The 12,972-nt window shown below is 36.8% G+C and overlaps 1 protein-coding gene across 1 annotated transcript in view; it reads left to right on the top strand.

Moving 5' to 3' along the window:
• STARD9 (StAR related lipid transfer domain containing 9) overlaps nt 1-12,972 on the top strand; it is a 95,964-nt gene that overhangs the window by 7,265 nt on the left and 75,727 nt on the right. Inside the window, exons 2-3 of the mRNA XM_031553545.2 lie at nt 2,947-3,016; nt 5,729-5,845. Of these exons, the coding sequence (XP_031409405.2) occupies nt 2,947-3,016; nt 5,729-5,845 (187 nt within the window). The remainder of the gene's footprint in view (nt 1-2,946; nt 3,017-5,728; nt 5,846-12,972) is intronic.

Consider the following 12,972-nt stretch of genomic DNA (forward strand, 5'->3'; position numbering starts at 1 on the left):
TTATTTGAGAGGGTGGAGGGAAGTGGTGCAAATTTTATAAAACCTAAAATAAGCAACTGCCCTTCTTCCCACTCACTGCTGCCTCCAGCTTTGTGTACCCATTTGCACTTCTGCACTCTGCAATCTGACCTAGTTTCTATGCAATCCAGCAAGATGTGGAAATGTTGCTCTAAGGGAGCCTTGATCCTCCCATGATTCTATTCTGCTGGCTCCTTCTTCCAGGTCTTTCAGCATCTGCGGTCTCTTTAGGATTGTGTTTGCTTTGATGGGCTGCAGAATGATTTGTCAAAGGACCAGCAACTGTTAGAGGAGATTTTCCATTGAGCTCCCCCTCGTTTTGGCTGGACTGTGACAGTTGCTTTGCTTCCATTGGGTCTCTTTTGTAGCTCCTTGTTGCAGCCCTGCTGCTGCATTTTGTATTTTTGTTACTAGACTGTCACTGGGTTTGCATTTTGCTGAAACTTTGTGGGAAGGTACGGGGTTGTCCTGGGCCCACGTACCACAAAATGATCTTTTTGCAGCTCTGCGTGAGAAAAAGTTGTTTGTACAAAGTAATTTAGAAGAGAGCATTTCCCAAGCACAGCACGATTTATTCAAAAGGGAAGAGAAAGGATGATAGGGAAGCTGAATATTTAGATCACTGTGATTTCTGAACAGTGGGAGTCAAACATATCACAAGAGAAATGGATTTTGGGGGTGATTTTTTTGGTACAAGTAATACAGCTTTCATACTGGTAGAGCAGAGCACCCATTTAGTAAGGATGAAATATTGTTTTATTACTCAAATACGAACTGTGATACATGTATATAACCTGTGTGAACATACATGATTTTTGCTGCAAGAGCTTCTTGTAGTGTTTGGAATTCGGAATTAAGGCAGAACATCTGCAATATCTGTAATGTGCTTTATTTGTTGGACTTCAGATATTAAACTGGGCTTCCTTTCCTAAAGTTCTCTGTACCTAAGCGAAGTATGAAATAAACACATACTTACAGGGAGGCTGAACAAATGGTTTTTAAGACTGGAGACAGCTACAGGTCCAGCTTTGTTGTATGTTGCATATTAGGAAGAATTTCTTCTCTAAAAGAGTGGAGTTCCAGTGGGTACTGGAACAGGCTACCCAGGAGCTGGTGTAGTCACCATGCCCAGAGGCCTTTAAGGAATGGGTAGATGTATTATTTAGGAACACTGTTTGATGGACAGTGTTGATGGTAGATGACCTATTGGACTAGATGATTTTAGAGACCTTTACCAATCTTTGCCAACCTTAACGATTCTATTTAGAAAAAAACTCAGTTCTCTTTCTCTCAGCTGTAAGCTGTTGCAAAAGCAGCTCTGTTCCACCACTGCATACCCATGAAATTTCTCTTACTTTGGCTTTAGTAGTTGTGTGTTTGCTTTCTGATCACAGCTGATCTGAGTCATTGTATGGGGGTGTGATTGCTAGATCAGACACACATGCACACACAAAAAAAGAAATGAGAACACATGTGAGGCATTGCAGAGGAGAACACAAATTGTTCCTTCCAGTAATAGCCATCAGCTGAGATAAGTAAAGTAGGCTGTGAATCTACATCCAGAGCAGATTAGTTTTACTTCTATTTGCTGTTGGCTTTCTAGTGTGAGTCTCGAACAAAGCTACTCAGCTGCTATGTCGTGAAGAATCATTGTTACCCTGTACTAGAGTGTGGTGTGGTAGTTTGATTTTTCTCTTGTTTCTGTTGTACTGTCATTGTAAGTATATAAATGTTAACTTTATTTTAACAAATAAACATTTTAACTTTATATTTGAGAATAATTTTTATACCTTTAACGTCTTGTATTTGGAATTTCTTTATGTTAGATCTCCAGTAATGACTTTAGAATATGAGTATATTGGTGATGAGAACCCTATAAATACACATTTGTAGAGTTTTATGGCAAGTGTGGCCTGAAGGCAGTGAGTTTCTTGTAATTAGTACTGGTGGGATTGAAGGTGCTGGCTGTTGTTGAACTTTTCTTATATATTCTGTGATAATACTTTTAAAGTTACTGCAAGTTACTAGAATTATTCCATGCATGAACACCTGCTTCAGGCAGGTGTTCCTAATTATTTTTAAACTTCATCTGGAACAGTTCAGCAACTATAGAAGAGGAGGTTAAATGTTTAAAAGTAACCTGGGGTGGCCTTCTATTTGAATTTTCCATTTATTTAGAATTGGAGATTTGGTGTAGATTTTTTCAGTTGAGATTTGAACAAAGCTACTCAGCTGACAAAAAGGCAGGCTGCACTGTGCTATGTTCTGACTGAAAGTTGGCTGTCAATGAAAGGAGAAATTGATTTAGTAAGTAATTACATCCTGTACAAATGTGAAGAAGTCTGTTAAAACAGAGATTTGGAGTCACAAATGGATGGTGGTCAATCAGATTTCAGTTTTCTAAACCTCGTTTTGTCTTATCTGCCTTCTAACTAAACTGATGATGCCAAAGCAGGTGATTGCCAAGTGATTTTATGCAAATAATATATAGGAGTGCATGGTGCTTTGCAGCTGTGAAGCAATCAGTCTGATTACATTTCAGGACAGGCTTGTTTTGCTAAAAAAAAAAACAAACATTTTTTTGAGGAGTACAATAAAATCTTTGGATTATGTGGTAAAAACTAGATGATAAAAACTGACAACACTTCTGTCTCGTGGGTCTGTGACTTGGATCCTTACTACACTTACTGTACTTACTGTACTTACATTGCCAGTCTACAAGGACTCCGCTCTGCTTCAGAGTAACAATGCAGTGTATGTTTTTAAAGTGAAATTACGTTCCCTTTAGGAATACAATGTTTTATGAAGTGTTTTATGTCTGTTTTAAAATTCTTGAAAGGAAATGCAAATTTCTAGATTTTATGAATGTGAAATGCATCTTTGTGTCTTTGTATTTCAAATGACTTTTTGAATGTGTTTTGATTCCAGAGAGAGTGCGGAAGGAGGAAGAGTGATTGTAGAAGTTGACGACAAAGTGACAACAGTCAGAAATGTAAAGGTATGCCTTTTCTTTTCTTATGCTTCTCCTTTAAGGATCCTGATGTGATGCTTTGCTGCGTTTGTTTGGCTATTGGATCATTTTGAAAGGAATACTAAGGGATACATTTAAACTAGCGTAGCTCTAGAAAGTTGTTTTTTTTTCCTTTTTTTTTTTTCATGGTGTCAGGGAATGTAGCATCTGACTGTTTGCTATATTTTCTTCTTATCAAAGCTACTGTGCTTTGGCTGTGGGCCATTATTCAAAGCTGTTGGTAATTTGTTTATGATTTTGCACTTATCTTACTGTTTCCAACATCTGGATGATTTCTTTCTCTGTTTCTTTCCTCCTCTCCTATTTGTACTTAGAATGTGACTGGCTTACATGAAATGGAGCAAAATGTGTTCGGCTACACTTCAGGCCTTAGTAAAAGACCAAGAGCTATTAGAATAAAATTAATGTGTCTGTCTTAGAGCTCTAGAGTCTACATACATAGGAATCAACCCTCTGTTTTAGACTCTTAAATGACTTAAAACTGCCGTATGCCTTAACTAAACTAATGGAATGGAAACCAAGTAGTTTTGTGTAGTCAAACTTCTGCCTGCTTGAAAAGCAAATAAATGAACTGTGGAATTACTGAGGTGAAGGTAGGGATTCTAAGAGATGGATGTGTTTCTTTATAGCTATGAGGAACCCAGTTATTCTAGCTGGTTGGCTCAAGAGAAATATTTCATGAGCTTTTGAAGAGAAAGACAGGGAAAAATAAAATGGATGGTCTTTGAGGTTTGTTTGTTTGTTTGTTTTACCTTTTTCTGTTATAACTTTTTGGTAATGACTGTGGGTGTTCTTTTTTTTAAAGAAGGAGAAAAAAGTTAGCTGTATGGAATGTCTCATGGATGTAAATTGTTGCAAATTATCTGTGTATTGCATTTCTTTACTGGGGCTAGCGTTGAGGTTCTGATACTTCCAGGATTTGCTTAGTTCAGTCAGCAGAAGTGCTGTTGTTCCGACTGTGAGTTACCATTGGTAAGACAACACATCTCCTGAAAATAGGACTAAAAGTAGCTTGCAGTGATCTCCCTCCTGGTCAGGTGTGAATGACTTTGCAAGACTGTATTGACAGAGCCCAAAATTCACTAGTCTCTTGAACAATTTTTCCCAAATCTTTGCACGTGTAATAAAGCTCTCCAAGAGTCAGTTGCTTTCCAGCTGCAAGCTGTCCCTAATTTTCTTGTGACGGGCTTTGGTTGCCATGGCGATGCTGCAGCAACCCCACCCCCACCAGCTGAGACTGACTCTGCAGGCAGGTGGAGGCCCACAGCTGGGAAAGTGGGTCCAGCTGAGCCGTGCGACACAACAGACTTTAAATTCTAGTTCTTAAAGAGTATCTGTGGACTCCTTGGGGCCCTGGGAAGTCAAAGCAGGCTCTGTAGGCTGGGTTGTTTGTGGGTGCAAGAGCTGACTTGTGAATGTTTTCACTCCTGATGTTTCATAATTGGTGAGTTTTTTTCAATGCATGAACTAAATTTAGACTGCTTACTGCAGTGCGTAAACTAGTATTTATACACTAATGTTTGCATTGCATATGAAGTGCATTTGCTTTGTAATTAAAAACTAAAGAAAACTTTGAAAATTAGAAAGGATGCCAAGGTTTACAAAGTACAGATTTTCTTCTGTCAGGCACATCTCCTTGAGGTGAAGGGATTTGGGGTTTTTTGTTTGGTTCTTTTGCTTTTCGTTTTTAGAAGTTGCGATAGCTTGCAATATTTTCTTCCTGTCTTTCTATTGCTGTAGAAAATTTAATTAAATAAAAGGTTACTTAATAAAAAGATCTCTGAATCAAAGCATGGTGAAGATTAAGGTGTCATGTCTAGCTGAAGGAAATTTTGATTCTTAAGATATTATGTTGAATCAAGTACAACCAAGTGAGATTTTAAATATGCATAACCTGTCAAATTCAAAGATGATTTGACATTACTTATAACACTTTATTTCGCTGTTTCTTGGCTTAAAGAAATGACAACAACAAAAAAACACCACAAAACCCTCTGAGCCTATAGTTTCATTTTCCCTGTAGATTTACAGTTAATGTTAGTCTTCAGCATTTAATGCCATTTATTCAGTAATCTGATAGACAGTATAGTCACTCCCTGGTTTGTGGTGACATCAGTGAAGAACTTTGTTTAGTCTGCTTAATTATTGTTTATTTTCTGCTTATATTATTGCATATGCTAAGGTTATGATAAAGTTATTGATTAATTCACTGGATGCATTTGTAGCATGCAGTCACAGCAAAAGATCTATTAGCTTGTCAACATGACAAAGGGGAAAAGGGAGAACAGACTTGGATTTTTAAATAGAGTGAGAAAATGGGTTTTGTTTAGCTCTTCTTGTGCCCCATTTCTGTGATGCAGTTCTATATCATTTCTCAGCTTCACTGAGATGTATAAAAAGGATTATACGGCTTCTCTCTTCATACGGATGTTGTGGAGACTCTCAATTGTATTTAAGCTGAAGAATCTAACTTATGGAAAACATACCCTTGAGCGAAAATTTCTCAGCAGGTTTGTCATGGACATCCCTGCTTCCCCACTCTGTGAATCAAAGGAAAATGAACAAAAAGAATTAACTGTTTGTTGTTCCTTTTCCACAATGCAGATCCTGTTAGTTCTAAAATGCTTGCTTTTTATTCTACTTTGGAGTGAAGTCTGACTTTTTTCCTTCTGTTGTCAGATTGACAGTAGGCCTGATGGTACTTGGGACTCAAGAGAAAAGACTGTGGCCTTCAGCTTTGACTATTGCTACTGGTCAGTTGATCCTGAAGATCCGAAGTATGCATCTCAGGAAATGGTAAGTGATGCTGTTCTTTGTATTTGTATTTCCACTCTGTTTTGTCCTTTTCTATTCATATCTACAGAAAGAGATTGTGAAGCTAGGTAAGAAAACTCTATCTACCCCCATCTTTTTCTTATGTTGTTTGTAATGCTATAGTACATAATTTGCGATACCCTTGTTTGCAAACAAATTTTTACTTTCATTAGATGCCATTAGATTGATAAAAATCATTTATTGTGATGAACTAAGGATGCTAGCTCAGTTATGAAGGGATCAGATTCTAGTATAAAAAAGCTATAAAATTAAAAGAAAAGCTTCAAAGTGATTCTGATCAGGAATTAAGTAATCACATATTTAAACAGTGGTAGTAAATTTTATTTGTAGTGTGTTGTTTTGAGCACCTCTTTTTGCTCAACCATTAGGAATTCTGTAACTGAGTGGGGCTTGATAGATTAAGATTTCAGTAGTGAGATATGTTAAGATTTGCTTGTTTGTTTAAAAAAAAAAAATAAAAATGCTGTGTTATTAAATCTACTATAAACAACATGCATGGTAAAGCTGTTTAAAGATAAATGTATATACAGGGAAATATATGTCAGCATTATAGTGAGATTTTACAGCTTTTCTGTCTTCAGAATTGTTTGTTCTTTCCCTTTCTTTCCAGCACAGTTGTTCCCAATATTCTAAACTATGTAATTTTGTTGTTTTTCCTTCAGCTTTTTACAGAAAGTATCACTAAAGACTGAACTAGTTCTGTGAATTTCTTATTTCTGGTGACAGTGAACCCAGGACTGTTTTAATAGAGTATCTGGAAAAACTATCAGATTTGGTAGTTATCAGAATGATTGGTCAAATTCCTAACTTTTCCAGATTTCCTGCTTGGTGCTGTAGGGTGGAAGAGATTTTAGGAATTCAGGAAGTGTGCATGTAGTGTTTAAAAAAGGAAATCTTCTCTCTAAAGTACACAGTAGAAGATAAACTTCCACTTGAGGGATTACAAATGACAAATCTTTAAGTGTTGAACTGTTTTTTGTTGTTGTTTCTGTATCCCCCCCCCCCTCCACGTCCCCAAATGTTTTCTTACTTGCATATTTGGATGTTGTCTTCTTTGTAAGTTTCTCTCATAGTGTAAGTGTGCCACTTAATGCTCTTGACAATACAATTATGTTTCTAGCTGGAATGATTTAGCAAATGGGATGTTGGTAAATACAATCTGTCAAGTCAGTTTTCTCTCCACTCAGTATGAAAAGAGATCGCAACTGCCAAGTGGGAAACAAATATTGGATAGAAAGTGGATTTTTTGTTGTTATAAAATACAAGTGCAACTCAAAAAAGATGTAAAATTGAATAAGCAGGTATTTAAAAAGCTTTGTGTTATCGTACAACACAGTTTTATCCAATAAAAATGCTGAAGGGGAAATACAAATTTACTGGCCATAGAAAATTAAGCAAGTGAGCAGTAGTTGACTTACTTGTGACATAGTTGTTGAATGCACCTGCTGCTGGCCAAAAGGATATCCAGTGCTGCTTCATGTAACTGTTGAGTTACTGAGCCTTGGACAGACCTGTTTTGTGTGTTAGGAAGTGTTTGAAGATAGACTGTTGCTTTGAGAAAGGCCTAGAGTCATGACTGAGTTTCTTGGCTGTTTATCTAAAGTTGTCTTGGTGAATTTAGGATGCCATAATGTCATTTAGAAAAGGACTGATGGAGTACTGCAATCTTACCGTGCCTTTCTGCATTTATCTTGCCATCTTACGCTGTAAGAATGAAGCTTATTGTATTAATTCCATATTTTGCATCAGTGCTTCAATGCTGAGTTTGAAGTTTCTAAGTTTCCTTACAGCAATGGCAGCCAAAGGAGATTCAGTAATGTTTTCATCCAATAAAAGCTTTCTTTCATGAGCTGACCTTGGATTAGTTTTTCCTTGAAGATATCCTGCCAACTGTTATCATACGTGGTTGGTGTATTGGTTGAGGATGAAAAACAGATTGAAGTATGTGCCTTCAGGTTCATTTTTGTAGAAAACTGCCTGATAGTGAAGTGTCCTTTTCTTGTCCTCTGGACTGATGTATAAAAATAAAGTCATGGCAATTCTTTTGTTTTATTGTCACAGTCTGTAACAACTGCAGTAGATGGACTGTAAATCATAGTTGAAAATATGATTTTTAAAGATACAAGTCTGCTTCTCTGATTGCTTCTAGTTTCATCTGGATGTTAACGTTATTGATTTCAGACTCTGGTTCCTTGCATTCCTGAATATGACTACACAAACTGTATTTTATTCCCTGTATATTTTGATCATATACTTTACACACTCAAGCCAGATTTCAGTCACACATCTGTAAGTGTTCTCAAATGCTGTGATAAGAAGTTCAAATCCATGTTTAAAAAAAAAAAAGCTTTCTCTACTGCCTGTGTTCCACTTATGTTTGCCAAAATGTAGATACATGTTGTCCATTTTATTTCTTCTAATACGTTGATATTAATGTTTCTTTACTTGACTGGGAGGAGGGGAATAAGGTTAATTTTCCACTTTAGTTTGGGGAGAGCAGACCTTGTAATACAGTGGAATGAACAGGAACCTAAATGAATTAGTAATGCCCATGTGACAGACTGTATGCCTTTGTTTTTAATCTTTTTTTAGTAACTCTGCAACTGGAAGTCCTTTTCCCTTCAACAAGTTAAACCAGAGTCATAAATACAAATTATTTTTAGGAAATGTTATTGTCTATGTGCTTCTTTACTGAATTTTAAAAGTAATTCTTACTTTAGATGATATGCATGTTTTCCTGATTAGTATTATATAAGGATGGTAAACCTTCTCATATCGGAAAAGAGAAAAGACTTACTTATTTTAAAATAAAAAGAAACCTGTTTTTTGTCTACTGAAAGGGTATCCTATCTATTTCTCAAACATCAGTAGTGATATTTTAGAGACAACCTATTGGATAGTGTTTGTTTTCAGAAGGACGTTTCAGGTGCAAGTGGATGTCTGAAAATTGTGCTCTCATTCAAAATGTTTGAGAAACCAGATGTGAGTCGGGGGTCTGTTTTCCTTGTTTCACCACAGTTAGGAGAGAAATATGAATGTACTGTGTTTCTAACGATGTGCTAAATCCTTCAGTGCCCAGTGGGGTAAATCTGATGCTTCGGATACGGTGTCATAAAGTTGTGTGGAAGCAGAGAAAGGGCGGGTAAGGCATAAGAATAAACTGAGCACAGGAACAGAATGTTGAATGGAATAAGAAGCAAAAGGAAATGGAAAGATGTTAAGCATCTGACTGCAAAAGGTTATGCGTGTTTTTTTCTGGTCTTACTTCTGCAATGTATTACATTCATTTTCTGTGGATATTACCCATGGAATAGTTATTCCAAACCTTCACTGTCCAGGTGTTGGCTTTTTTGGTAATTGTTTTCTTTATTCTCCACTCAACAGCAAGCAAATATGAAAAGAGCTGAGAAGCTGTAATATTTCTGTCCGTGTTTCTTCTGCCCTTTTTGAGATGTATTGTTCCTTTTTCTTTTTGCCTTTATGCCACAAGAACTAGTTCGGTTTCGCAATAGAAGGGTGCTGGATGTCTGCACCTGGGCTTCCCCATTTGCATCTGATGAAGTGCTGTTTCACAGTGTCTCGCTGCATTGCAGTACTAAGCCTTTTTGGAAGGTGAATTTGGCATTGTACAAAGCCCGCTTTAATGGAGAAGATATCTGTAAGAGTTTTTCTTCCTTCCCACTTCTTCCACAGATGTCTTCAGGAAGTTTAGGATTATTTTCCAAAGGAAATTCATTTCTCAGGCAATTGCGTAATTATGGGATTATCCTTTAGTAGAGATTCATGACATACTTCTATTTAGCAATTAAAAGTGCTGCAAGCCTGTAAGATAGGAATACTGTTTGATAATATTGTAGTTATATTTGATGTTGTGGTGATATTTGATTAGGATTATAATTTTCAGTCTAATAATCAGGCAGATTCAGACTTGCTGATTCAATGTGGTGGCTGAATATCACAGTATGTAGGTGCTTTGAAACCTCTGTAGTTATCCCACAAACAAACATCTAAATGTATGCTTATCTGAACTTAATAGTGCAAAGACTTAAACAAAATCTTAAGAATATTCGTGCACAACTATAGAAACCCATACAAGCATTGAGTATTCTTGTAGTTGGTTATTATAACTTCAGTCTTCGGCTTCCCTCCAGCCTCCTACCCATCCGGTTATTGTGTATCTGCAGTAATTGTGGTGGGCAGACCGAGCAACAGGATGTAAAAGCAGGTATTTACACACAGCAGTTGCCATAGATAATACATGTAGTAATCTGTTCCTTTTGATAAGAGGAGTACATCGCATGACTAATAAAGCATGACTGGTAGTGATGGTCAAATCCAGAAAAGTGTTTAAGTGCCTGCCTTGCTTGGATTTCAGTGGGATCCAAATCTCTGACTGGGTTTCTTTGGAACACTTTTCATAGATCTAAAGTTTAAGTTGTGTGCCTTAGTTACTAGCTAAACAGAGATTTATAATATAAGGAATTCAATAGCATACCTTTGCTTCATGCACACTTCATGTCAGATGCCATTTTACGAGACTGCCCTTCTGCTGCCATCTGTTGCAGCAATGAAATGTGATGGGATATTGGTGGGAAGGTTCAACCCCTACTGCCATAGCACCAACATCTGTCTCTGATGTTATGGGCCAACATAATAATATAGGAGGCATGACTTTTGGATCAGCCCTCGTACAGTTACTGAGGAAAAAGCAGTAATGGTATTTTAGAAAAAAAAGTCCTACTGCAAATATCAGTAGCTGCTCCAAAGTTCTTGACTTTCTGTTTTCTCTCCCTCACATCTCGTAAGCAGTGGCTTACTGTTGTAACTATGAATTACTGATATAGCTGTGAGCTGAAAGAATAACTCATTCATTTTTGTGTTGTTTATTTCTGAACTCGATGTATCAAGTGATAGGGGATCTCTCTGCTTGCCTGTCCAATGCACATGTATGCTAGGAAGAACTCCTAATCAGACATATCTTTAGCTTCACTGTGCAATGATTTCTATCAGTGTTTACAAATATTTTCATTGTAATTTCATTTATAATTATATTTTCATTAGGAAGATTGGTTTTTAATCTGTGCTGTAAGTATGGAAATGGTGGCTATCAAGGGCAGCTTCTCTAACTGGACGCACATGATGTGTGAAGACAGATTTTTTCCATTTCTTCTTATTTGTATTTGAAGTGTCATAATTGTTTTCACATTTGGCTTCTCATTGTATTTGTGTGTGGTTGTCTTTTCTTTTTTTCTTAATACTGGTTTCAGCTAAGGAATGTAGCTATGGAAAGGGATGGAAGGGCAAATGATTTTCTTATATCTCTGTTAGAGTGTAACTGAAAAGCAACCTGAAGGTGAAGCTGATATGTTTGTTTTAATATGCAGCATCCTCAGTGCAGCATTCTGTTTCTTGGTTTGTTAAGAATGGGAGGAGGCAGGAATGTTTGGTTTTTCTCTGTTAGTTGAAAAAGCTTTAAAAGGTTATACAAGAGCATTGTTTAGAACCAAAATATTACAACATACTTTCTAGATCTTCATGAGATACACTGACTGTACTTACAGCTTGGTAGTTTGTTTAATGCAAGAACTCAGATTGAGGAACCTTTCCATTTTCAGATGAGTCTGTGGCATTCCCATGCCTCCACGTATTTCTTGTGATATTCAAGTTGTTAGTTGCAAATCTGTTCCCTGATATATGTGCTTTATTACATTAAAATTCTTTAGAATTAAGTGCTGACTTTTATATTTCTGTAATCCTTCAGTTTGTTCTCTTTTCATCCTTCCCCCATCCCCCTTCCTCCTTATAATGCTGGGGAGAGGTGGGAGGCAGCAGTGGGTGTAAGAGGCATTTTCATATGAATTATTTGAAAAGCAGTAAACATTCCATCTGCAACTTTCTTTTTTCTCCAACCCAGAATGAGATAGAAGTGGAAAGGAGAATGTACTGTAAGAAAATGGCTTTTTGGGATTGTGATGAAGGCAGGGAAACCACTGTCAGTGCAGGTTATTATGTATCTTCGACGAGCAGCACAGCTGCTGTGTTCAGTTCACGATCAGATGAAGTCATTCTTTCTTGCTATGACCAGGATTTCTTTCCTCTGAAGAAAACTGATGTGGTATTCATAGCTAATATTTGTAAACTTCAAAGCAAGCATTACTGAAAGACAAAAATTGAATGGATTTTCAATTTACCACAGATAACATTGATTTTATTTTTTGTCTTTCATATACACTACCTATTTAGATTTAAATAAATAAGGTATTCAGTTAATTGCAAGAAGTAACTATGTTGCATGTGCATTCGTATGCAATTATAATTTAATACAGCTGTATTTGAAAGGTGAGGGAAATATTCAATACTACCAAAAAAAAATAAAAAAACCACCCACAAAAACAAACAAAACCAACCTGTTTGAAACAATGAAATTCAACTTCACCCGGATGTTAGATGTGTTAGTACTTATACCCACTCACTCATTTTTTCCTTACAGGCACGGGATACATGGTGCACTTCATTTGCAATAGGCAAGCTATATAATTCACCAAACAATATCGGAAGGAACTGTAACTATATTCAGCAGCCTAGGAGAAGAATAGTAAATTCTTGGTGTTGCCAGGTGCTGTGCATCTTGCAGTGAACCTGCACCATCGCAGCTGCAGTTCTTCCGTAATCACTGTGATTTCTACATGTCTTGGAAATGAAGGCAAAAACTTTGCGCTGATGACCTGCAAACTATCTGAAGTTGCTTGTCAGCATATCGTTATTATAAAGGATTTTTCCTTTTTATTTTTATATAGATGTGACGTTTCTCTTTGCAGTCCCTGAGATGTATTTTTCAGACCTGAAAGGTTTTTATGTTGATCTGTCACATAGGATGGGGCACGTACTTCTTAGACTAGACTGCCTCTTCTCTCCAAGAAAATCCACCAGGAGCACTGTAACACACACAGTATTGATGATGCAGCACAGGAATACAAAGATGTGTTGTGTGTGTGAAGGAGAGGCATGTCTCAAAGTCCAGAATGGAAAACACTTGGAATAACATTAGAGCAGGTGTTAATGTTAAATTTAATAGCTGTAATTTCAGT

The sequence above is a fragment of the Meleagris gallopavo genome, chromosome 5 (assembly GCF_905368555.1).
Source record: "Meleagris gallopavo chromosome 5, MGAL_WU_HG_1.1, whole genome shotgun sequence".
NCBI lineage: Eukaryota > Metazoa > Chordata > Aves > Galliformes > Phasianidae > Meleagris > Meleagris gallopavo.